The 26546-nt window shown below is 38.4% G+C and overlaps 1 protein-coding gene and 1 non-coding gene across 2 annotated transcripts in view; both read right to left on the bottom strand.

Annotated features, from left to right (window-relative positions):
* Positions 1–2563: 2563 nt before the first annotated feature.
* Positions 2564–26546, bottom strand: part of LOC104440250 (ankyrin repeat-containing protein BDA1-like) — a 66010-nt gene continuing 42027 nt past the window's right edge. The window contains exons 2-3 of the mRNA XM_039309881.1: positions 3120–3476; positions 2564–2944 (exon numbers count right to left, since the gene is read on the bottom strand). Coding sequence (XP_039165815.1) covers positions 2564–2944; positions 3120–3476 — 738 coding nt within the window. The remainder of the gene's footprint in view (positions 2945–3119; positions 3477–26546) is intronic.
* LOC108958239 lies at positions 19504–22769 on the bottom strand. Its single transcript, XR_005549081.1, has 3 exons — positions 22591–22769; positions 21133–22081; positions 19504–19785 (listed from the first exon to the last, which is right to left on the bottom strand). It is a non-coding gene; the product is annotated as an uncharacterized LOC108958239 (transcript).

Here is a 26546-nt window from a genome sequence, read left to right as displayed (position 1 = left end):
AGAAAAGATCGTTTGGCAAGTAGTCATAATATCAGAGCTGGAATGTTGTTTTGGAAGAAGCACACGTTCTGGTATGTGAACATTACATATGAAACTAGCACTGCTTCGATTCCGACCTTTGAGGGAGGATCAGCTTGCACGGCCTGCGAATAATAATGGAGTGTTTTCTGTGAAGTCTGTGTATCACTTCCTTAAAATTAGGCAGGGAAGATAATGTAGGAAGTTCATGTAAATGGTGTGACTGCATTATGGTTTGGTGCCATGGGGTTGAAATTAATCAGACAGAGAGGCTCACTAGCTTTGATCAGATGGCTTTTGGACATCTATCAGCATTGGAGAAGAATATGAAGGAAGCATAAAAGAAGTGCGGATGCTTTTGAGGAAGGTGGGTTCGGTTGTTTGGTGTGATTGGAAAGAGAATGGCGAAGCTGTGTGAGACAAATCATAGAATGGCCCAATGTTGCTTTTACCTACTAATTTGCGGCATACATAGGAGTAGATCAGATTACTTTGTGGCCAGGCCTTCCCATTCTCTTTAGAAAGATTCGGCTACATGGGCGAGACATCTCTGATGAGGAGAGCTCGAGAATAATGCGGGATGGACTCTGCGTTTGGTTTGGTAGTCACATTAAATCGTTTGCATAAGTAGCGGTACTCAGAATGATCTTATGACATAGGGATTAAGTTAGAACGAACATAGGCATCGAGAATATGCAGTAATCCTTTGTCCCACCAGATGAATACACTAGATCTTGCTATTGCCCCTAGATCTGCACCAACTCACACGCCCTGATATCCACTTCTTGAGCTTTTGCGGATCTTTCACATTCCGGAAGACGAACGCAAGGAATCGAACAGTGTGAACTAGAAAAACAATGGCTACAATGCCGAGCCAAACAAACAAGGAGTACATAACCACTGTAATCGACCCCCCATCCTCGGAGTACCATTCCTCTGTGAACGGGCTCACATGTTTAGGTTCCCTGTGTACGAACGAGATGGCCATCATGGATTCGAGGTAAGTCATTGCCATGAAAGTGATGGTCACCCACATTGTGCCCGTCAGAACCCTCATCAAAACCTTCTTCCCCAAGGGCAAGCCACTCATGAGCAAGAAGATCGTGCTAAGGGATGCAAGAAAAGAGACGGTGTTGCATAGCCAGAACAATGGGTAACCCTCTGGATCGTTTGCAGCCAGTATCGATGTTCCTGCGTAGTATAAGATGGTGCCTTTGTCGTCTTTCTGATCGTTGTCCCACAGGCCGCAGGGAGGGCTAAGGCCGGCTTGGTAAGCCATGGCTGCGATCACGGTGGCAATTATCTGCTGTGACGTGAAAGAAAGTTTTAAAATTGCGAATGAAGAAAGTGTTTCACCTATATTTGAAAATATGAAGATCATCGAGTCAAAGTTAGTCATTTCAACAAATACACAAATTCAATTGATGGCTTTTCCTATATTTATTGAAATACAAGGAAATTGTGGCGAGCTCTCTACGTAAATAGAGGTCATGGATTAAATTATGAAAAATCTAAGTGTATGAATATACGCATATATGAAGAAAAAAAAATGTAGATATTTCGAAGTTTGAACGTCTTTTTATGATGGTTGCTGTTGTTGTTAGAAAGAAAATCAAAATCTAATAACTAAATGTGTGGAAAATAAAACACACTTATATTCTCGCTGTTGGCAAGGCTCACCCTCATCAAGCTGCCGGCAAGGCTCGTGTCACCTAGCCATGGGCGAGGCCGAGCTCGCCCAACTAAGGCGAGGCCAAGCCTCGCCTAGCCACCAAGGAGGCTCAATTGGCAAGGCTCGGCCTTGCCATGGGCTAGTGACACTCTAAAGAGGTTGCTGGCCCTCGTTTGGCCGATTGTTGGCAAGAAGAAGAATGAGAAAAAGAAAAGGAAACAAGAGGAACATATAAAATACTTATCAAATGCATTTCTATACTGAGAATATAAATTTTGGATAGTTACAAAAATGCCTTTAAAAACTGTCTAGGGAACAAAATAAAAATAAAAATCATTTTTTAAGCAAAAATTGTTCCCGGAAGATAACGGTTACCAAACAGACCCCGAGTCATTGAGAATATTTGGAAGACAAAAGATTGAGTTTTTAGAAATCCTCTTTACTTTATGTAATAGTATAGATATTTAAAGAAAATCACCCAACTGCTTCACATTTAGATTAAGTACCATTATTTTCTTAAATATTCATCAACTTGCTTTGTCTCTTCTCACTATTGGATTTATTATATTGCCCTCTATTATTTAAAAAAAAAAAATCATAAGCCATCTATTATTGTAACTCTTGATCTTCTTTCTATACATAGCTATTTAATTATGAGCAATTTAGTACATACGTAGAAAACATTTTTAAGAAAGCATAACTATTTACTTTAAGCGATACAAATGATTATTTTTATAAAAATATTTTTGAATCATCCATTTTCATGAAACAAATAGAGATTTTAAATTAACTAGCTGTGAGCTATGATGTTAATTGCAATAACATAAGCAATCTGATCTAAGTTTACAGCAAATGCTACTCCAAGACATCTAGCTAAAGCATTACCATTAGAGAATCGCGCTTCTTCTTGATCCATTTCTCGTGTTTGTCTCCCTTCTGCTTCCTGATTTTCCCAGAGAAAGATGGTGGCGGAACCGCCTCTAATGGAGGAGTATTGGTGGAGGGAAGTGCTGCAGATGCTAGGTCAACTACAACAGTTGAATTCTCCTCATTTCTGTTATCAACAACTACTTGGTGAGTTGTCGATGCAGGGAATCTTATGGCTCTTAGAGCTCCAGCATGTACTAACAGTTCTCTCAATTCAATGACTTTGAAATCCTTTGGAAAATATTCCACTATATCCAGAGCAGAGAAGCCATTTCTATTCATTGTGTTCATGTCCACTTCTCTTATTTGAAGCAGATATTTCACTGTCTGCACAAAAAGATGAGCTTCTTATCTATTATAAAAGAAACAACAAACAAAGATATCTCCTGTAAGTTACTTCAATCAATAAATCCACTGAAGTTTGAATGCATAAAATGTTCAATTGGAACGTGATATCTAAGGTTGTCACAATTTTGAAGCAATTTGAAGCAAAAAGGGTTACCTCTATTTGCTTGTTTGCTGTGGCCAAATGCAAAATGGTATTACCCTCATCATCCTGAGCTTTCACCAAATCACCATCTCTCATCGTCTCCACCAAGACTTTAAGAGCCTCCAAACGATTATGACTCACTCCCAAATGGAGAGCAGTTTGGCCGTGGCTCAACCTATGCTCAGCTACCTCCGGTCTCGCCTTCACCAGCTCTATCACAATGTTGCTTCGGCCCTTCATTGTGGCTAGATGAAGTGGGGTCCACCCATCTTCGTCATGGACAAGGCATGCAAGGGGGTTTGATTGTAACAATTCCCTCGCTATTTCAACGTATCCGTTTGCAGATGCCCAGTGAAGAGGCGTACGTCCCTGCAAAAGTGAAGTGCTTAGCTATGGAGCATTCTTATTGAGGGACACGTTCATATGATTTATATATATCGCATTTTCAAATTAAATAGACCAAGATACTCAAATGCATTGGTGTCTGTAAGATCTTTCAGGCTGAATTAACCTGGAAATCTATGACTTGATTTATGTCTGAATTTTGTTAATTTCCTTGAGATATATGACGAGTTTAATTTCTCACAAATCATGAAAATTGGAAAACAAAATGCTACATTACATGTGCAAAATCTAATTTGACAAGCAAGATAGTGTGATCTATGTAGAGATATTCCATGGAAATATAGTTTATAAATTACTTTACACATGGCTAAAAGCCTAAAACTTGCAAAAACCAAATCAAAAGAGTTGCGATTCCTCCGATTATCTGATTCGTGAGGATAACTGGGTTCGGTTTGATCTAACAAAAGGATATCAAACAACTACAACCAAGGTTTTCGCTTCGACATACCTGCGAGTCCAACTCCATAGCCCAATTCCTTTTATGGGCCAAAAGATCCTTGGCAAACTGTACATGACCTTGCATACAAGCCACATGCAATGGTGTCTCGTCAAAGCAAGTGACAGAAGCCCGAGCCAGGATGAGTCGGTCTTCTTGCAGCAACTGAGCTAACGACTCGACGCACCCGCCATGCGACGCTTCATAGAGCCTCCTCTCTCGTTGTCTTCTTTCAAATGCTAAGGAAGCTTGTTGATGCGATGGCGGGGATGGCGACGTCCTTCTTGGGCTTGTGATCGATGGCATTTTTCCCAGCTTGGGTTGAACTCGAAGTTGCTGGAATTTATCATTTGAAGTGATTACACTCCTCTCACAAGTGGTGTTACCGTTAAAAAAAAAAAAAAGTGGTGTTACCGTAATATGCGGGGTTAAAAAGTCAAAAAGTCACATGATTCAGAAGATTCCCGCGCGGAGTTGACTTGTTGACTTCCTGTTCCTGTTCCTGGGTCATCGTACTCATTATTTAACGGCTGCGATGGTTTGTGCTACCCGGATCATCGTACTCATTATTTAACGGCTGCGATGGAAGAAATGCCGACAAGCTACCAGTTTACTAGGACGAAAGAACGAAGAAATTCGACCAGATTCGTTGAGCGGTGGAGATCAAAATTTGGTCCGCCCTTATTTGCATCCGAATGTTTGATGTAAATTTTCATCTTTATCACAATATTGTAATTTTTTCATATAATTTATTTAATAATCCAGGGACACATACGTGGAGACTTTTCTACCTGAATTCTAGTTAGGAAATACCCTTCAAGCTCATAAGTCGGTTTTTTTTTCTTCGGGTCAGACCATAAATCGATTAAGAAGGTGTGTTTACGTGACCTCGATCTAGAACGTGTCATAGATAATTGCTAAGATTGGAATAAGAGATCTCTAGTTTCGAAACCCGAATTCTCTCAATATCCCATTTAGCTATACCGACCCTAAAAGAGTTAATAAAGATTTTTGCACAATTTCTGAAAGACATGATTAGAGGCTGTTGGCATAGGTGACCCGGATCGAAGATCACTTGAGGCTAATGATATCCTAAGTGCATGTAATTTGCCGAGTATGCTCTCCATCTATAGAATGAAGCTAAACTTTCTTAAAATTTGACCCGATAGAAAATTAAATCTTTCTTAAAATAAGTTCTTTCATAATCCAAGACACGAGCGCAAAGGCACAGTTCATTTTTGCTATTACCAACTATAAAAGTAGAGAAGCTTATTATCACTACTACCAATCGTAACCTCAATTATCAAAGATTTAGTTTTGTTGGAAGGTCTCCTAATAATCTATTTGAAAAACAGTAACATTGTGGAGCAGTTGAGTCTCTCTTTCACATGGTCAAAGGATTAGATGAGTCTAAAGATGACTATTCATCTAAACATTCCCTTCGACGTGATTATTGGGCGTTAACCAATGTCGCTGTCGGCCTCATCAGATGTGGCAAACGCTCTCTGGTGTGTAAGCAACGAGGATCGTGCTCCTCTTGAATCCAATGAGAAAGTTCAGTGCTAAAGCAGTCGATTTTCTTCACTGGAAAAAGGTCGAGAATCTTTGAGTTTGAGACTTCTTGGTCTACGTAGTTGTAGATGACAAAGACTCGAGAAGTTGCATTAGAAGATGGTACTGTGCACAGGCTGTTGGCAGATGGATTCGGTGGGTTTTGAAGAGGGTCTTCAGCTTAGCCTCCGGCTTCCAGTCTTCCATAGTCAAGCCACCCTGCATATATAGGAGCTAAGTTATGTAGTCATGTTTCAAATTCAGCTTAAAGAACTGTGAAGCCATTACTAATTAATTAAGATTTATCTACCCGGTATTCGTCTTAGAGACCTCTTCGAAATGTGACTGACAAGCTCCTCTTCTGAGTCAAAATGCCTGCCGGATATCTTTCCCTGGCTATTCTGCATTCGGGCCAACGATCTGGAAAGAAGAGCAGCATCCAATCAGGTAAGAATGTCTTCCCTGAATAGCCACAAACCAATACTACAAAGATAGAAAACAGCGTATCCTAATGGCCACCGTCTGGCCGTTCTTGGCAGTGTCTAAAGGGTTTGTGATTGTTTTCTATAGAGGCGATCCAACCAACATCGATGAACACTCCCTGCAGAATACAAACTGGAGTAACCGACCTGTCGGGGAGAGGTAAAAGCTTAGCTACTTAAGCACAAAGCTGTGCACTAAATTCATGAGATTATCTTTGAATAAATCTCCTGGCAGATCAGACTCTGAACTGTACCTGTAGCCTTTCATTCCGTCACTGAAGGTACATAAATTGATGAAAGAGGATAAGGGAATGAGAATCCACATGCAAATGCAAGAAGATCAAAGTTCTGTGTTCTTCTATTGATTTAGTCCTTGGAAAGAATAGGTGAAAAGAACAGGAATGTATGTGATGGTCGGACTGGTTTGCGGACAATTTGACAAACTCCCTTGATTGCTCAAACTGTAGAAATCAGGGTCGACTCAGTTCGACGATGCAATTTACAAGTCTCGAAACAGAGACTTCTTACTTGGGGTATGACAATATCGGACTTAAGCTAAGCCAGGTCCAGATGACATATTAGAAGTGAGGGAAAAGAGAATGGAACTTCCCCGCCTCAATGATGTTGATCCTTCTCACGCTACCGACTCATATCGATTTGCGTACCATTTTTATGTCTCTCGCGTAACTATTCCCGACTTTTTCCGACGGCAGTATCTATTGTATGTACACATTTGCCAGTGCCGCTCCTCTTCCTCTTTCCTCAGTCTGTTTTTCATCTTTCCCTCGGCCTCCTTGCGTCCGCGTCGAGCGGGTGTGGAGCACGAGGGCGTAGGGCCCCGACTGTGGTCTTGGCTTTGTCCTAAAGGTGAGTGTGACCACAAGGCGCAGTCTTCCATGCAAACAAGGCGTAGTCTTCCATGCACGACGATTCCGTCCACCTCCGCGTCGAGTGGGTGTGGAGCATGAGGGCGTAGGGCCCCGACTGTGGTTTGTGCTTCGTTACATATTTCGTAACGGGTTGTGAGTCACTAACACTCAAAGGGAATTGATGAGATGGTCACATTTCCACTCTTTTTCAACTTACGTAATTGACTCTTACAATCTATCACATCACTTTAGAAATTACTTTTAGAAAAAATCTAAATAAGGGCTTGAAATACCTTCATTTCTCGAATAATGACCTAAAGTGGACCTTGTATTAAATAAGAGTTTGAAATGGTCATGGAAGTTTCAAATAAGGGCCTAATCTCGCTGATTTATTCTAGACGATCAAGGGTATTTTCATCAAAAGAAAATTTTAATTTGAAATTATTTTTTCTTCTCTCTCTTTTTTATTTTTTTTCCTGGCAAGCACTGGCTAGGGCTCGACGACCTTGTTGAGGCAAGGCCATCCCGCTGGCGAGGCGACCTTGCCCAAATTTGGTGAGGGCGGCCCTCGCCTATGGATTTTGAGGGAGGCCTCACATAGAGCGAGGGTCGCCTCCCCAGTGCAAGGCCCTCCCTCGCCTAGCCCTCTTTGGGCATTGTGGGTGGGTACCGGCCACCAACGAAGAAGGAAGAGAAAACTGGCAAAAAAGGAAAAAGAAAGAAAAATAGAAAAAAAGGTAAATGACAAAATGCCATTGTTCAACTAGAAAGTCAAACTTTTTTTGAAATTAACATAGTTATTTTAGGCTCTTATTTGAAATAAAATCATTTTTAAACCCTTATTTGAGAATGAGGACACTTTAGGGTCTTATGAGGATACTTTAGGGTCTTATTTAGAAAAATATTTATTTCATGCCCTTATTTGGAATTTTCCCATTGATTTTGTATGTCATTTTCATATAGCGTTGAGTTCAACAATTTAAGATTATAAGGCACTTGATAGTGATTTGGAATATTTATGTGTTGTCAACTATATAAAAAAATTGAAATGCCAAAGCAGTTGGTAGTTTTTCAATTTCGGTCAAAATCTAATAAATTATCTGAATTTTCAAAAGTTATGGAAAAATTATATGTATATCCACATTTCATTGTAATAGTTTCAAGGATCTTGGACTAAAAGTATTTAAAGCGTGTGAGCCGCAATATTTGATTAAGTAAAAAATAATAAGCAAAAGGACTTACTTGTTTGTGTTTTAGCAGAAAGCATTTTGTTTTTCCGCCAAACTTTAAAGTATTATTTCAATTTTTAAAAATTTCGAAAAAGTACATGTGAATTTTTGCATCAAATTGCCGTTTTGCAAAAAAAATTATACTTTTTAGACTTGTAAAAAGCTCAAAATTTACAAGCCACGGATTATGAGTGTGAACAAATGAAACACAGAGTAAAAGTCAATTTAGACAAAACAATCGACGCAATTCTTCATTGAGGCATGTCTCGTCTCACGAGATCCATATGTAGTGTAATTTGGCAAAAGGATCTTATTAGCAGGTATCCCAGTGCATGAGTTAATATAACTAAAAGTGGAAATCACACTACCCAAGACACTTTTGATAATGGAAAAGTATTTATACATTATGTTGAAGTCTCTTCCTTCAATTAAGAAATATCAAATCTTTAAGGCATAGTTGATGAACAAATTATCAAGACGATGCTCTTTGGCATTTTCTCGCTAAAAGCAAAAATTAAGGGGAAAATAGAAAGATTAACATCACATTGATTTCAATGCAATTACCTCTCCAAGTTGAGCATAAATGCTTTTGCTGTAGGCACTGGGCAGTGGGGACTAGGTGCTGGGGCTCCTTTAAATGGATATATTCAAGAGTATCATGGGTAATTTCGGTGCTTGATGTCGCATATATAAAAGAAAATTATTCGAATGCAAAATCTTGCGTTTTAGTGATTCTAAAAGGATTCATTTGCTTCGCAGAAAAGAAATGATTTGAAAAATATTTTCTTAAAAACTTATCACTTGTATCGTTTTGAAAACATATAATGAAAATGTTTTCATTATTGATAACAATTTTTGTTTAGCTATTTTCTCAAATGATGAAAATACTTTTCATTCATTCAATTTTCTTTTTGCAAGCGATTATCTTTTAAAAAAATAATTTTTAATTTATTCATTTTCTATAAAATAATTTTTATTGCAGTTTTACTGTGCTTGGCTATAACGCTAATTAAGAGCTTGGTCAATCACTCTCACGACGTCGGGGGAAGTGGGTCTGCATAGAAAGGAATTTGGCATTTTGCTCGTTCCACAGAGCCATGATATAGATTCAAAATATCGATTCGGACATGTTCCTTTGGCCCCCTTGGTTTAATCATTATCGTGCTAATATAACCAATTTAATAATACTTGATTGGTAATCCGATTCACTACACATAACCATTTGCACTTCGATACCATTGGACGAGCGGATGTGTTCAAAAATGCGATTTACGTTTAATTGGGACTTTTTTTTTCTCTTTTTTCATTTTGCATTTTTGATAGCTAAAATCTAGAGTAAAAGAATGTAGCTTTAGTAGACCATATATAGAGAAATAGAAAAAGTATATCTTCTTTATGATTACTTAACTTTGGTTATGTTTAATCGGTTTATATGCACTACTCACACGATGTGGAAGAAATTCTTACCATCGAGTCAATTGCTTAAAGTGGTAATAAAGTTTTCTATTAAAGTGAATACTAAATAAATACGTTCCCTTTTATAATTCCGTACTTTTCACATTGCATGTACAAAGGATATAATTTCAAATTTAAAACACAGATGACCTTCTTGAGATCATAATATTAAAAAAAAAAAGGTTGTATATCTTTTTTTACCCTTTTAAATTATTGCCTCGTTATATTCCACGCGTTCAACCCAAAAAATATATATTATTATTTGGAGAATATTGTATGCGTTTCTCGAGAATGTCATCTTATCCCGCAAGACTCGGATCGAAAAGGAGGGCGGGCACACCCCTTTTTGCACGTGAACGAGCAAAGACGTGTGAATCGACTGGGAGAAGTGCTTTTCACTTGCATGGGTTTTCCTCTTTTATATAAAACAATGCACGGGACTCGTACCTTCTATTATATTTTAAGCTCGCGATTAGCTGTGCGGATCTGCCGAAAGCGAAAGAGATTTCCAGCGACTCCCGTAAGGAACGCGTCGTCAAAGTCGACGGCGTGCCAACCGGTTGCCGCGAGTTTGCGAGTTGTAGGCGGATCGGAGCGGGCGCATGATTTGCTGCCTCCTACTGTGCATACGCTCGAAGTCTTCATATTGAGATTGCGACATGTGTCCACTTAATCTAATCCCAGCTGCACTCAATCTGAAATATTACGAAACCCTAATTAGGGCCTTTTTTTTTTTTTTTTTTTGTGGCTCCCTTCATCCTTCTCTATGTACGGCCACCTCCGAACCCAACTTTCGTGCTTGCCCCTGTTCTTGCCAGCGGCAAATTGTCACACCTTGAAGCTGCGCTGCAGCTTTGCCGTCATCTCTATAGACATGATTTGCTCGGACAAACTTGAGACCTCCGGCTTTTGCATATACGGGGATTTGACAGTGTATTAAGATTCCTATTTATTTCGTGAGAAAATAAATAGTTTGAAAAATATTTTCTTAAAAATGATTATTCATTTCATTTATAAAAATGAATAAATTAAAATGTATTTTTATTGTTCACAAAAATATTTAATTATAGATAACTATTATTAGTAAAATAATATTTTTATTAATTAATTATTTTAACTTAGGGGGACTGCTCCGCGAGTGGGGCCACGCGTGGTTTGGTCTCGCTGGCTATCGTACGATCGCCCCCGGCGGGTCAAAAAAGAAGCGGGGGCGCGATTTCGTTACCCGGTCAACGGTCTCGACCTTTTCCCGTGTTTCCCCAAGATTGCGTTGACCTTTCAATTTGGCCAATTTCGTTTACGTACGAACAAATAATCCAAGACGAACAGTTTAATCCTTAACTTCTTCTATAACTCATCTCACCTTGTTTATAAATTTTTGTAGATCTCACGTCATTGTGGACGCACGGCATGTGTAAACCATGCGTAAAACCGACTCTAATCTACAATTAGTTAAACATTGCATGTTGAACCATGCAAAACCTTAAATTATTATAGACCCATCAAAATAATGGGTAGGGTCGAAAATGGTCCGATTTAAATTGATTTACTTAACATGCTTTGACATATTTTCATGTAATACAATCTAGTGACCTATGAACGACACGACATGTATTGCTAAAACACTTCTATATTTAATCATTAAAAAAAAAAAAACTCATACACAAACTAAAGTGAGAGTAAAGAGTGAGCGAGCGTGAGATCAAGTAAGGGCGAGAGAATAAAGAGAAAGTCATAGAGATAAAATAGATCTAAATAAGTTGTGAATCTCTTTAACACTTATATTATTATAAGTTTTACCATTCTGAACCCACAGTAAATATAACTAGTTCATATAATCATCCAACCCATCAAATATGGTTAAAAAAATGAGTATATATCCCATTTTGACATATCTAAATTAGTAGAAGATGACGGTTTAATCTTAAACTCTTCTAAAATCACATCTCATTTAAAATCTATAAATCCCACGTCGTCGTAGATGCACGGCTTGGGTATCACAACCATGCGTAAAATAATTATAGTCTAGAATTAATCAAACATATTTGATCCTGGGAAGAGAAAGGTCTGGGGAAGTTCAAACCAGCAACAATCTGGTTCCCGTTGGTTGCTCGCTAATGGAATGGGGAAGAGCAATAAGCATCCGTTCCTGAAGTCGAAGACTGCTTCTTCTAAATCTACTGCCCAGCAGCAACTAAGGCACAGCCTGGTGACACATTGTGGAGCATCTCATCCCGTGTTCATGGAACTGGTGCTAAATGGAAAGAATTGGCGGCTCTTAACCCACACATACGCAATCCCAATATTATTCTCCCAAACGAAACCGTCAGGTTGCGTTAAGTTGGGGTTGCGAAACGGATCTTCTTGAAAGAGGCTTGGTTTGCCAAACTGGGTTGAGTGAAGTTTATGAGCTGCGTTAGTTATGGGCTTGCTGATTGAAACCACCCATCGTGGTTGTCTAAGACAGATGAAAGTACTGGCTCCTGCCTTTGAGAACTCTCCTACTTTCCCAATTGTTATGGACTGATTATCACCAGTCTAAGGTAGAAAAGATCCGTCTATGTAATTGTTTTCATCTCTCTGTTCTTCCATCCCCTGTAATCAGTTTGCATATGAACAGTAATTTTTTGTGTTTTGTTTGGGATGATACGCTACCAATCCTTTGTCTTCTGATTAGGAACAACAGATCGGTCCATGAGATTTTAGGTTCCATTTCTACCTTGTCCCTCCTCTACTTGTCTATATAAAGAAGAAAAGATCCTTTGGCAAGCGGTTATAATATCAGAGCTTGAATGTTGTTTTAGAAGAAGCACACGTTCTGGTATGTGAACATTACATATGAAACTAGCGCTGCTTCGATTCCGATCTTTGAGGGAGGATTAGCTTGCACGGCTTGCGATAATAATGGAATGTTTTCTGTGAAATCTGTCTATCGCTTCCTTAAAATTAGGCAGGCAAAGATAGTGTAAGAAGTTCATGTAAATGGTGTGACTGCACTGTGGTTTGGTGCCATGGGGTTGAAATTGATCAGACAGAGGCTCGCTAGCTTTGATGAGATGGCTTTTGGACATCTATCTGTTGGAAATTTCCTATAATATGGGCTTACATTAATTAATTGATTTTTTTATTTTAAATAATCGGGTTAATGGATATTCCAATATTTGTTAAACCCTAAAGTGATCTGATTGAATTGGGTATTGACATCTATTATTAACGGCCCTAGTTGAGCAGCAAAGTGTAGGCAATTGTGTTTGACTGAAGCCTGTAATGGGAAGGGCCCAATTGACACGCTGTTGATTAGGGTTTGCTAGGTCCCCTCTCTAGCTTATAAAAGGGTAGGTTATATCTATCGCTTGCTTTAATCCCATTGAAAGCTGCTATATCGAAATAGGTCATAGAGAGAAAGATCTAGTATTCGATAGATCCCCGATTATCGAGTGATCTAGTTTTTTCAAATGAAGCAATGGCTCAAACATGTACGCTTTAATTCCGCTATATTTATTGATATCGGTATTTTACAATCATGTATGGATTCGCTTGTTCTTAATTGATAAATTGTTTATGAAAACCTAATTTTATACATGTGGTATCAGAGCCGATCGTATATGATTGTAGAACCCCCTTTTCTTTTTTTTTTTATGGAAAAATTCGGAATCCTCCTCTTTGAGCCGAATATGGGCATTATTTTTTTTGTGTAGATTTTTTGCTTTATTAATCCTGTAACCATAGGGCTTTTGTTCTACATGTTGAGATCTTTCCAACCATATATAATTTGTATAATTTCGTTGAGAATTGAGAGAGAATTTTGCTGCAACTTCATGACCCGGTTTGCTGCAACTTCGGGACCTAGCTGGAGGTTGAAGAAGACCTCCAGCCGGGCCGGGTCAGTGGATGGGCTTACGCCCATCCTGCCTTAATTTTATTCTATGTCTTGTTTTTAAAGTTGGTCTGGGCTCACGCCTAGAAACTTTCTTTTCTTGGTTCATGGGCGTGAGCCCAAAACCAGAATAAGAATAAATATTATAATGGGCCTAAAGGTGTGAAAAGAATAGCTTGGGCCGCGCACACGTCAGGCCCTGCGGTCTGATTTGGGCTGCTCGGGGTCCTGGGCCCGGGGAGTCCGAAATATTTAAATAATATAATAATAATATAATAAAAAAATTAAAAAAAATTGTGGCAAAAATTGTTGTTTGAAAAGGTGCAATATGATCATTGGAAGCACATGTTGTAAAGTGTTTCATATTGTTTGATGAATTTTGGGCATAAATTTTTGGAGTTCCCTATTGATAAAAGATTAATATATACAATTACTCACCCAAAGGGAGTTATTGCGTATATTAATTTGGAAAAATAGCATGAAATTTATTCCCATATTTAAAAGATGGGGATGTATAATTGAAAAATATTTATCTGCCCAAAGGGGATAAATGTTTTGAAAATTATATGTAATTCCCCTCTATGTTGATATTATGGAGATGTATGATTTAAAGGATTTGTCTGCCAAAATGGGATGGATCCTTGATAATTATATGTAATTCTCCTTATTGTTGCTTTATAAATTTCATGCTTGGAAAAATAATGGTGCATTATACACTCTGCCCAAAGGGGAGTTTATGATGTACTAATTATTTTTGTTGAGTTGCTTATTGCCCATAATTGATCATATTGCATTGTGTGTGTAAATAGTTACCTTTGCTGTAAATAACAACAATGCCACGGTGGAAATGTTAACTGGATCAAACTTTAAGAGATGGAAGCAAGATATAGAGTTTGCTTTGGGCATCGTTAATATGGACTTAGCTCTACGTGAGGATGAACCTGCCAGGCCCAATGATCAAAGTACTGCAGATCAAAAGGCCCATTATGCTAGATGGGAAAAATCTAATCGACTAAGCCTCATTGCTATGAAGAGGTCTATTGCTGAGCATCTGATTAGTGGTTTGCCGGAAGATACGAATGTCAGACAGTTCCTTGAAGCAGTGGGGGAAAGATATAGAGTCTCAGATAAGGCTTAAGCTAGGAACTTGCTGAGTGAGTTAACGATCATGAGGTATGATGCTGCTATGGGTGTTAGAGAATTTATACTGAAGATGGTCCACATTCAGTCCAAACTTAAGGCCCATGAAATTGTTCTTTCTGAAAATTATATTGTGCATCACGCCTTAAATGTTTTGCCAGCTAAATTTAGCCAGATTAAGACTGCTTATAGTGCTCAGAATGAGACATGAAGTGTTAATGCCTTGATTACTAAGTGTGTGACTGAGGAAGAGAAATTAAAGAAGGAAAAGTATGAGTCTGCCCACTTAACTACCAATGCCAAGTTGAGTTCGTATAGAGGCAAATGGAAGCCTAAGGGGTCAAATGCTCATGGCCCAAAGAAATGGCAAGACTTTAAGAAAAATGGGAACTATGGGAGAAATGGAGATAAGGATTTTAAATGTTTTCGCTACAAGAAGTAGGGTCACAAGAGAGCCAATTGCTACAAATTTCAAGCTTGGCTAAAAACAAGAAAAGAAAGTCACCAAGGTGAGTTGTTGGTTTGTTTTGAATCAAATTTGGTTGATGTTCATTTGGATTCTTGGTGGCTTGATTCTGGTGCTACTGTTCATGTGACTACTGCCTTACAGGGTCTCACAAATCTAAGGAATCCAAGTCTGAGGGAGTCAAAGCTTAAAGTTGGAAACAATACTTTGAGTTGATGTGGAGCGCATAGGGACAGTTGTTTTGAATTTAGATTCTAGTTTTTAGCTTGTCTTGAACAATGTCTTTTATGTTCCTAATTTTAGGAGAAACTTAGTATCTCTTTCTTCGCTTGACAAAGCTGGATATTGTCTTCATTTTGCGAATAAAAGAGTGTATTTGAGTTATGATTCCAGAATTATTGGGAATTGTGTTTTATTTGATGGATTATATCGATTATCCTTATCTCCCGATAGACCATATTGCTCTTTCAATGTCGAGAATGTTGTTGCTAAGAGATCTTTAATTAAAGATAGATCTCCATTGCTATGGCATAAGCGATTGGGGCATATCTCCAAAGAACGGGTAAAGCGACTTATCGTGGCTGATATTCTCCCTCCTCTTGACTCAGATGGTATTGAGACTTATATTGATTGTGTGAGGGGAAAATTAACTAAAACAAAGAAGAAAGGCGCTACTCGCAGTCAAAGTCTATTGGAGATAAATTCCTGGAATTAGATGTTGCTGAAAAGAGTTCCTCCAAATCTTTTGAAAGGGAAGAACCAAACAAAATGGTCTCTATTCCATTGCCCATCTTGCATGAAGATTCTATGTGAGATCCCAGCAGAGTGGAAATTCAACAAGAAACAAATACCGAAAATATGACGATAGATCATCCCATTACAAATGAAATTCCCCAGATGAATGATGCAGCTCCGGAAATGCTTGTGCGAAGATCACAACGACAAAGAAGACCAACACTTCTAAATGATTATCATGTCTATCTTGGAGAAACTGATTTTGACATAGGAAGTATAGTGGATTCGACGACCTTCAAAGAAGCTCTTAATAGTGATCAAGCAGATAAATGGTTAGGAGCGATGAAGGAGGAGATGTTTTCCATGTCAACTAATCAAGTATGGAAACTTGTTGATTTACCTGATGGGCATTAACCGATCGGTTGCAAATGGGTATTCAAAACCAAGAAAGACAATAAAGGCAACATAGAGAGATTCAAGGCAAGATTAGTCGCAAAAGGGTACACACAGAGAGAAGGTATTGATTATAATGAAGTCTTTTCCCCAGTATCTACTAAAGACTCTTTTCGGATAATCATGGCATTGGTGGCTCATTTTGACTTAGAGCTTCACCAAATGGATGTCAAGACAGCTTTTCTAAATGGAGATCTGGATGAAGAAGTATATAAGCAACAACCTGAAGGGTTTAAAGAAGCCGGAAAGGAACATATGGTGTGCAAACTTCAAAGGTCCATCTATGGTCTCAAACAAGCATCACGTCAGTGGTACTTAAAATTTCACAAAGTTGTGAGATCATTTGGCTTTGAAGAAAATAAGTTTGATCAATGCATCTACATGAAAGTAAGTGGGAGTAAATATATTTTCTTAGTACTTTATGTAGATGACATTTTACTTGCTAGCGATGTTGATCTATTGAATGACACCAAAAATTTTCTATCTACAAAGTTTGATATGAAAGATCTTGGGAAGCATCTTTTGTTCTAGGCATTGAGATTCATCGTGACAGATCTAAGAAAGTTCTGGGGTTATCTCAGAAAAGTTATGTAGATTGTGTTTTGAAAAGATTTAATATGCAGACTTGTAAGTCAGGTGAAGCTCCTATTGTGAAAGGAGATAAATTAAGTATAGAACAATGCCCCAAGAATGATGTTGAAAAGGAAGTCATGAAAAATGTTCCATATGCTAGTGCAGTTGGCAGTCTTATGTATGCACAAGTATGTACCAGACTGATATTGCTTTTTTGTGAATACTCTTGGAAGATATCTCATCGAATCCAGGTCAAGAACATTGAGTTGCAGCTAAGAAGGTGATGAGATATCTACAACGAACAAAGGACTTCATGCTCGTGTATAGCAGAGTTGAGGACCTAAAAGTGATTGGATATTCAGATGCTGATTTTGCTAGTTGTTCAGATGATAGAAAATTAACTTCTGGATATATTTTTATGATGGCTGGAGGTGCTATTTCTTGAAAGAGCACAAAGTAAACCTTGATTACAAACTCTACAATGTATGCTAAGTTTGTAGCGTGCTACGACGCGTCAGTTCAAGCAGTTTGGCTAAGAAATTTGATCTCAGAATTGCGTGTTGTAGACTCTATTGCTAGACCTACGGTGATCTACTGTGACAACACTGCAGCTGTGTTTTATTCCAAGCATGACAAGATTAGTAATGCGTCCAAACACATGGAGATCAAATATTATACTGTTAAAGACTTGGTCAAAAATGGAGACGTTGTAATTGATAATATCGAACCGAGTCCATGTTGGCTGATCCTCTAACAAAAGGCTTACGACCCATTTTGTTTAAAGAACATGTAAATAATATAAGTGTTTTAGAATATTTTGATTTCTTTTGTTAGTGGGAGTTATATAATTTGTATTTCTGGATATTATAGTTATATACAGACTGATAATGCTTTTATGATGTCTATTAAAGCATTTATTTTCAATGATTGTTGTTATTGATTCTATTGTTATCCTTTTTCCTGTTGACTGAGAAATGGAAGTATAAAACAATATCTTTAAACAAATTTTAGTTTAAAGATGATTGGATGTCACTGATTATGAGATCTCATGTTGGATTGTGACATAATTGTGCAATTTCATGTTGTTTAGAAATCGCACTGAGGCAATTTCATGTTGTTTAGAAATTGCGCTAATGCAGTTTCATGTTGTCGAGAAATTGCATTAAGGACCAATAAGAAATAGTTTATATCTTGATCACATGTTGGCACTATTTATTACTACACTACTAGGCCCATGATCCATGAAAATATAATACTTATTATATGTGATTATGGAAGATCTTGTGTTGTGGTATTTTCTTAACACATTGATCTCCATAGTCCTATATTAAGGTTATATAGAATTGGATTGGTATTGAGATGCCATTATTGGAATATTATTTTTTTAAAAGTTGTGGCCACATAAAACAAAATTTTAGTTATTAACCTGATAGTGTCGTTTTCAATATAAAATCTTTTTTCAAAATAAAATAAGTTAATTAATGTAGCCCAAGTGGGAGAATGTTGGAAATTTCCTATAATATGGGCTTACATTAATTAATTGATTTTCTATTTTAAATAATCGGGTTAATGGATATTCCAATATTTGTTAAACCCTAAAGTGATATGATTGAATTGGGTATTGACATCTATTGTTAACGGGCCTAGTTGAGCAGCAAAGTGTAGGCAATTGTGTTTGATTGAAGCCCGTAATAGGAAGGGCCCAGTTGACACGCTGTTGATTAGGATTTGCTAGGTCCCCTCTCTAGCCTATAAAAGGGTAGGTTATACCTATCGGTTGCTTTAATCCCATTGAAAGCTGCTATATCGAAATAGGTCATAGAGAGGAAGATCTAGTATTCCGATAGATCCCTGATTATCAGAGTGATCTAGTTTTCTTCAAGTGAAGCAATGGCTCAAACAGGTACGCTTTAATTCCACTATTGATATCGGTGTTTTACAATCATGTATGGATCCGTTTATTCTTAATTGATTAATTGTTTATGAAAACCTAATTTTATACACTATCAGCATTGGAGAAGAATATGAAGGAAGCATAAAAGAAGTGCGGATGCTTTTGAGGTAGCTGGGTTCGGTTGTTTGGTGTGATTGGAAAGAGAATGGTGAAGCTGTGTGAGACAAATCATGGAATGGCCCAATGTTGCTTTTACCTACTAATTTGCGGCATACATAGGAGTAGATCAGATTACTTTGTGGCCAGGCCTTCCCATTCTCTTTAGAAAGATTCGGCTACGTGGGCGAGACATCTCTGATGAGGAGAGCTCGAGAATAATGCGAGATGGACTCTGTTTGGTTTAGTAGTCTCATTAAATCGTTTGCACAAGTAGCGGTACTCAGAATGATCTTATGACATAGGGATTAAGTTAGAAAGAACACAGGCATCAAGACTATGCAGTAATCCTCTGTCCCACCAGATGAATACACTAGATCTCGATATTGCCCCTAGATCTGCACCAACTCACACATCCTGATATCCACTTCTTTAGCTTTTGCGGATCTTTCGGAGGACGATCACGAGGTATCGAACGATGTGAACTAGAAATAGAATGGCTACAGTGCAGAGCCAAACATGCATGAAGAACTCAGCCCCTAGGATCGGTCTCCGACCCTTGATTGGCATAGCTTCGGTGGGTGTCCCAGCCACTCCGGCCCACCGCGTGTCTTCAGGTTTCCTCTGCACGTGCAAGATGGCCCGCATGCACTGGAGGTAAGTCAGCGCCGTGAAAATGATGGTCACCCACATTGTGGCCATCAGAATCCACGTCAGAACCTTCTTCCCCAAGGGGAAGCCACTGATGAGCAAGAAGATCGTGCTAAGGGATGCAAGAAAAGAGATGGTGTTGTATGTCCAGAACATCGGGTAACCCTCTGGATCGTTTGCAGCCATTATCGGTGTTCCTGCGTAGTATAAGATGGTGCCGTTGTGTCTCTGATCGTTGTCCCACACGCCGCCGGGAGGGCTAATGCCGGCTTGGTAAGCCATGGCTGCGATCACGGTGGCAGTTATCTGTCGTGATGTGAAAGAGAGTTTTAGATTGTGAATGAAGAAATAGTGTTTCAACTATATTTATACATATGAAGATCGTCGAGTCAAAGTTAAGTCATTCCATCAAATGCACAAATTCAATTGATGGCTTTTCCTATATTTATCTAAATACAAGAAAATTGTGGCGGGCTTTCTACAGAAGTAGAGTTCATGGATTAAATTACAAAAAAACTAAGTGTATGAATATATACATGTATGCAAAAAAAAAAAATGAAGATATTTTGAAATTTGAACGTCTTTTTATAAAGGTTGCTATTGTTGTTAGATATAAAATCAAAATATAATAACTTAATATGTGGAAAATAAAACACACTTATATCCCAGCTACCGGGAGGCTCGCCCTCGTTGGGCCACCACACAGTGGCGTTGCCCGGCCTTGGTGAGGTTGACCTCACAGGGGCTTGGTTAGATTGAGCCTCACCGGTGGCTCGGCGGGCTTGATCGGGCGAGGCTCGGCTTGCTGGGGGCCGATGATACTTCAACGAGATTGTCGGCCCTCATCTAGTCGGTCACAAGCAATGGCCAAGCCAACAACCGGCCAAAGAGGAAGAAGAAGAAAAGGAAAAAAAGAATAGAAAAGAAAAGAGAAGAATAAATAAAATTATTAAAAAATTAAAAGAATTCTTGATCACAAAAGAATTTAAGGTTTTACCAAATAAATTTTTATCGTAGGAAAAGAAATTTTAGACAATTTCCAAAGGCCTTTAAATACTAAGAATCTCGTTCAGAGAACAAAATAAAATAAAAATCATTTCTAAGTAAAAATTGTTCTTGAGAACAAATTGGTTACAAAATAGGCCCCAAGTTGTCGAGAATATTTGAAGAAAAAAAAGATTTGAGTCTTTTAGAAATCCTCTTTACTTTATGTATTTGTATAGATATTGAAAGAAAATCATCCAACTACTTCGGGTTTAGATTTTCTTAAGTACCCTTAATTTCTTAAATATTCATCAACTTGTTCCATCTCTTCTCACTATTAGATTTCTTATATTACCCTCCATTTTTTTTTTCCTAAATCATAAGCCATCTATTATTCTAGCTACTCATCTTCTTTCCGTACATAGCTATTTAATTACGAGCAATTTAGTACATATGTAGAAAACCTTTTTAAGAAAGTATAATTATTTATTTTAAGCGACACAAATGATCATTTTTAGGAAAATAGTTTCTGAATCATCCATTTTTCATGAAACAAACAAAGAGTTTAAATTAATTAGCTGTGAGCTATGATGTTAATTGTAATAACATGACCGATCTGATCTAAGTTGTTAGCAAATGCTACTCCAAGACATCTAGCTAAAGCATTACCATAAGAGAATCGCGCTTCTTCTTGATCCATTTCTTGTTTTTGTCTTCCTCCTGCTTCCTGATTGCACCCGATAAAGATGGTGGCGGAACCAACTCTACCGGAGGAGTATTGGTGGAGGGAGGTGCTACAGATGCTAGGTCAACTACAATAGTTAAATTCTCCTCATTCGTGTTATCAACAACTGCTTGGTGAGTTGTCGATGCAGGGAATCTTATGGCTCTCAGGGCTCCAGCATGTACTAACAGTTCTCTCAATTCAATGACTTTGAAATCCTTTGGAAAGTATTCCACTATATCCAGAGCAGAGAATCCATTTCTATTCAGTGTGTTCACATCCACTTCGCTTCTTTGAAGCAGATATTTCACCGTCTGCACAAAAGGATGAGCTTCTTATCAATTATAAAAGAAACAACAAACAAAGATATTTCTTGTAAGTTACTTCAATCGATAAATCCACTGAAGTTTGAATGCAGAAAGCTTGAGTCTATAGAAAAATGAGAATGAGCCGGATTTTATCTGCACAAAATGTTCAATTGGAATGCAATATCTGACATCGTCACAATTTCAAAGCAATTCGAAACAAAAAGGATTACCTCTATTTGCTTGTGTGCTGCAGCCAAATGCAAAATGGTATTACCCTCATCATCTTGAGCTTTCACCAAATCACCATCTCTCACCGTCTCCACCAGGACTTTCAGAGTCTCCAAATGATTATGACTCACTCCCAGATGGAGAGCGGTTTGGCCGTGGCTTTGCCTGTGCTCAGCCGTCTCGGTCTCGCCTTCACCAGCTCTATCACGATGTTGCTTCGGCCCTTCATCGTGGCTAGATGAAGTGGGGTCCTCCCATCTTCGTCATGGACAAGGCATGCACGGGGCTCTAATTGTAACAATTCCCTCGCTATTTCGACATATCCGTTCGCAGACGCCAAGTGAAGAGGCGTACGTCCCTGCAAAGGTAAAGTGCTTGACAATGGAGCATTCTTATAGAGGGACACGTTCATGTGATTTATATATATTGCATTTTCAAATCAAATAGATTGAGCTGCTTAAATTCACTGGTGTCTGTAAGATTTTTCAGGTTGAATTAACCCGGAAACCCACGACTTGATTTTTGTCTGAATTTTGTTAATTTCCTTGAGACATATATGATGGGTTTGATTTCTCACAGATCATGAAAACTAGAAAACAAAATACTATATTACATGTGCAAAATCTAATTTGACAAGTAAGATAGTTTGATCTATGTAGAGATATTCCATGGAAATAATAGTCAATAAATTACTTAACACATGGCTAAAAGCCTAAAACTTGGGAAACCCTAATAAAAAACAGTTGCAATTCCACTTACCAAAAAAAAAAAAAAAAAACAGTTGCAATTCCACCGATTATCTGGTTTGCGAGGATGACTGGGTTTAGGTATCAAACAACCACAACCAAGGTTTTCGCTTCGACGTACCTGCGAGTCCAACTCCATAGCCAAATCCCTTTTATGAGCCAAAAGAGCCTTGGCAAAAGGTACATGACCGAGCATGCAGGCCACATGCAATGGTGTCTCGTCGAAGCAAGTGACAGAAGCCCGAGCCAGGATGGGTCGGTCTTCTTGCAGCAACTGAGCTAACGACTCGACGCACCCGTCATGCGACGCCTCATAGAGCCTCTTCTCTTGGTGTCTTCTTTTAGATGCTAAGGAAGCTTGTTGATGCGATGGCGGGGATGGCGACCTTCTTCTCGGGCTTGTGATCGATTGCATTGTTCCCAGCTTGTGCGTGAACTCGAAATTGCTCTGTTTAGTCACCTGAAGCTTTCGGTCCACACACGATCTCTCTTTTTCTTTCACTAGACTGCCTTGGAGTTGGAATGTCAAGCCTTGAGATTGTTAACTATATATAAGATGCTATAACGTGAGTCTTACATAGCATTTACATGCTGGAAAGAGCAGAGAAACGACACAAACACGTGGGATTAAAAAAGATTCTTGCATGCTTCCACAATGTTCGAAAGTTAAGAGTGTGGGATAATACGATGATACAACCCGTATTCAACACGAATTCATGAACCAAGAAGATCAGCATGCATGTAAAATCGACGAGACTTTCATTGAAAAGTCCAAGAAATTTCACTTGATTAGAAACTTGGAATAGTTGATACGGCCTTCCCTCGATTAGAGACTTGGAAAAGTTGATAAGACCTCTCTTTGACTTTCTTAACGTTGTCTTCAATTCCAAGAAATTTCCATCTATTAGAGACTCATAAAAGTTGATCGGAAAGTCTAGGAAGGCTTGGAGCTTGTAGGCTATACGTGTCTAGATATATATCCTAGATTTGGACCTATCTACAAGGGATTTCATGGGAAATGGTCCAAATTTGATGTAACTATGAGATGTCCTGATATCCCTAATATTTAAGGGATAATCACTAAAGATTTATTAGTCAGTTTCAAAACTGATAAGATTTTAAGGATCAAATTTCTATCTTATTGGGATTAGGGAATTGGGGATCTGATGGTTTATTTATATAGCATTGTATCTTGTATCTAAATACGCTCAAGAAATAAAAAGTCATCTCTCTCTCCTGTGGACATAGGTGGATTTTCGCCGAATCACGTAAATCTCTGTTCTTGATTATTCTTGTTTTCGACTTTTTATCTCATCTAGTTAGGGTGTTCTTCTGCACAACAATTAGTATCGAAGCAACCAAAGTTCTCCATTCTTGTATTGCGACTTTTGACTAGATGGCTAGAAAAGGTTTGACCGTTCGATTTGATATCGAATGATTCGCCCGGAAGAGTAATTTTACACCACGGTGGAGAAGAATGAAGGATCTGTTGGTTCAACTGAGTTTATCAAAGGTTCTTCTAGGAAAATTGAACAAGTTGGACACCATCACCGATGATGACTAGGCCAACATGGAGGAGAGGGCGTGTGATGCGATCTGATTGAGCCTATCAGACGAGGCACTTCAATACGTGGCAGAAATCGAATCCACTCTAGAGGTATGGCTCAAACTCAAAAGCATCTACATGACGATCAGCTCTATCACGATCTTGATTCGACCCTTCATCATGGCCAGATGAAGTGGGGTCCTTCCATCTTCATCATGGACAAGGCATGCAAGGGGGTCCGATCGTAACAATTCCCTCGCTGTTTCTACGTTTCCGTTCGCAAAAGCCAAGTGAAGTGGGGTCCTTCCATCTTCATCATGGACAAGGCATGCAAGGGGTTCCAATCGTAACAATTCCCTCGCTGTTTCTGCGTATCCATTCGTAGAAGCCAAGTGAAGAGGTGTACATCCTCACCAAGGTAAAATGATTAGCTATGGAGCATTCTTATATATATCCCCTTGGCTCTGATACCATATACCCCTCAGGATTTGTGGTACTATATAAAGGATAAGAAATCACCTAGAGTGATTTCAATATATATAGAAAATTGTTAAGTGATTTGTGATTTAATTCTTAACGTCTACGTTTGTTTGGATTGGTTAATATGTGGAAAAATTCTATAGGTTCTGTATCTCTAATGTAATCATAAAAATATCCTAGTTGTGTGAAATTATTTAATATGAAATATAATAATTCATGAGTGATAATGATAATAAATAAGAAACGAATCATGTGAAGAAATGAAATATAGATGAAGACTAAGCTAATTATGATTTCAATCATAAAATAATATGAAACATAATTGAAAGTAATTAGAATAATAATGTGATCTCACGCAGGGGAGGTAGTCCGCACTCGAGTAGAGATTCCATTGATATGCATGAACAGTGATTAAAATAACAATGTGATCTTACACAGGGCGGTAGTCCGCACTTGAATAGAGATCCCACTGATATGCGTGATAAAGAAAAATGTGACCTTCTACAAAAGCGGTAGTTCACTCGTGTGTAGAGACCTTACTTGAAACAAAAGTAAAAGAAGACTAATAATATAAAGTGATAATGCCAACCAAAACTTGGTTGATACTATTCCAAATGAAGATGAGGATTGAAAGAGGGAATTCAAGCTCGAGCTTGTCAATCTAAATGAAGATGAGGATCAAAAGAGGGAATTCGAGCTCGAGATTGGGGATTTAATTATACATAACTTGATGTTAGGAATCGGTATAAATAGTAAAAGAAATGACGATGATAACACGTGCATGCACATAATCATATCCCGATCATCGAATGTGGTGCCGTTCGCTTTGAGTGCATGCAGCCGACTGCCGTTATGATTATTCCCTAATTGGACAGTAATAATGTAGCAAGACGTGATCAAGGGAGCTAGAGATTAGATGAGGGTGATTTCGGTTTTCCTTTCCTGTTAGGGATTAGACAATTATACAGGTGTTCGGATATGGATGAAAGCACAATGACCGTCCCCCCCCAACCTACTATTAATTGCAATTATGTAGGTTTACCGGCTATTTTGCTCTAGAAGAATTGACCCGTGAATTCGTGCTCACCGTGATAAATGTGATTTTGTTCTTGATTTTAATTAATTGCTCTGGGAATTTGTTAGACGTCCTCCTCCTGTCAGATCAAATCTGCATTGGATAAGGCATGACTGCGATTGATAGACAGAGAGATCAGCATAGCAAAAACTGGAAAAAAAAAAAAATGGAGAAGTTAATAGATTAGATTAGTAGATTAATAATTGCCACGAGGTCTTATGCTTTTAATTTTGATTTGCATTTACACCATCAAAAGAGAGAGCGCGTTCTTAAAAGTTGAAAATGCAACACGGAAAGAAAATTTAAATGTGCTTATTGACGGGAATGAATTAAATTGATGCAAAATGGGTGGAATTTAGAATTTATGAGAGATTTGTTGGGATGAAAAGCTCTCCATGCAGGCAAACGAGTTAATGCCCTTGGAAGATATAACTGGAAAGACAATGCAACAAGTCGCATGGGAAGCCTCACCTTCTCTTGAAGGAGTTGAAAGGTTTGTGGCAACTTTTTTAAACATCTTGTCTTTCATATATATTTTTAAAATATACTAACTCTACAAAATTTCGACCTTGGTGCAGGCAATGTCTATTGAACGACAGTTTAAAAGTGGGGCAAGATTTGACTTCCCGGCAAATCAGAAACACAGAAGCATCATGCAATTCTAGGTCTAGTAAGTACAATCAAAATGCAGCTGGCAATGATGTTGGCTCTGAATATGTATCTTTAGAGGATGTGGCTCCTTTGGCTATGGATAAGATTGAAGCTCTGTCAATTGAGGGGTTGAGGATACACTCTGGCATGTCAGACGAGGATGCACCTTCAAATATCAGTGCACAATCAATTGGAGACGTTTTGACTCTACTGGGCAAGGGCGTGGATATCAGTGGGTCACTGGGTCTTGAGGGAACTGCTGGGCTGCAGCTGTTGGATCTAAAGGAAAGTAGCGACAACAAAGATGAAGGGTTGATGAGCCTAT

Source organism: Eucalyptus grandis, chromosome 3 (assembly GCF_016545825.1).
Source record: "Eucalyptus grandis isolate ANBG69807.140 chromosome 3, ASM1654582v1, whole genome shotgun sequence".
Lineage (NCBI taxonomy): Eukaryota > Viridiplantae > Streptophyta > Magnoliopsida > Myrtales > Myrtaceae > Eucalyptus > Eucalyptus grandis.
The sequence above is the reverse complement of the archived record's forward strand: the minus strand, read 5'-3'. Positions and strand labels throughout refer to the sequence as shown.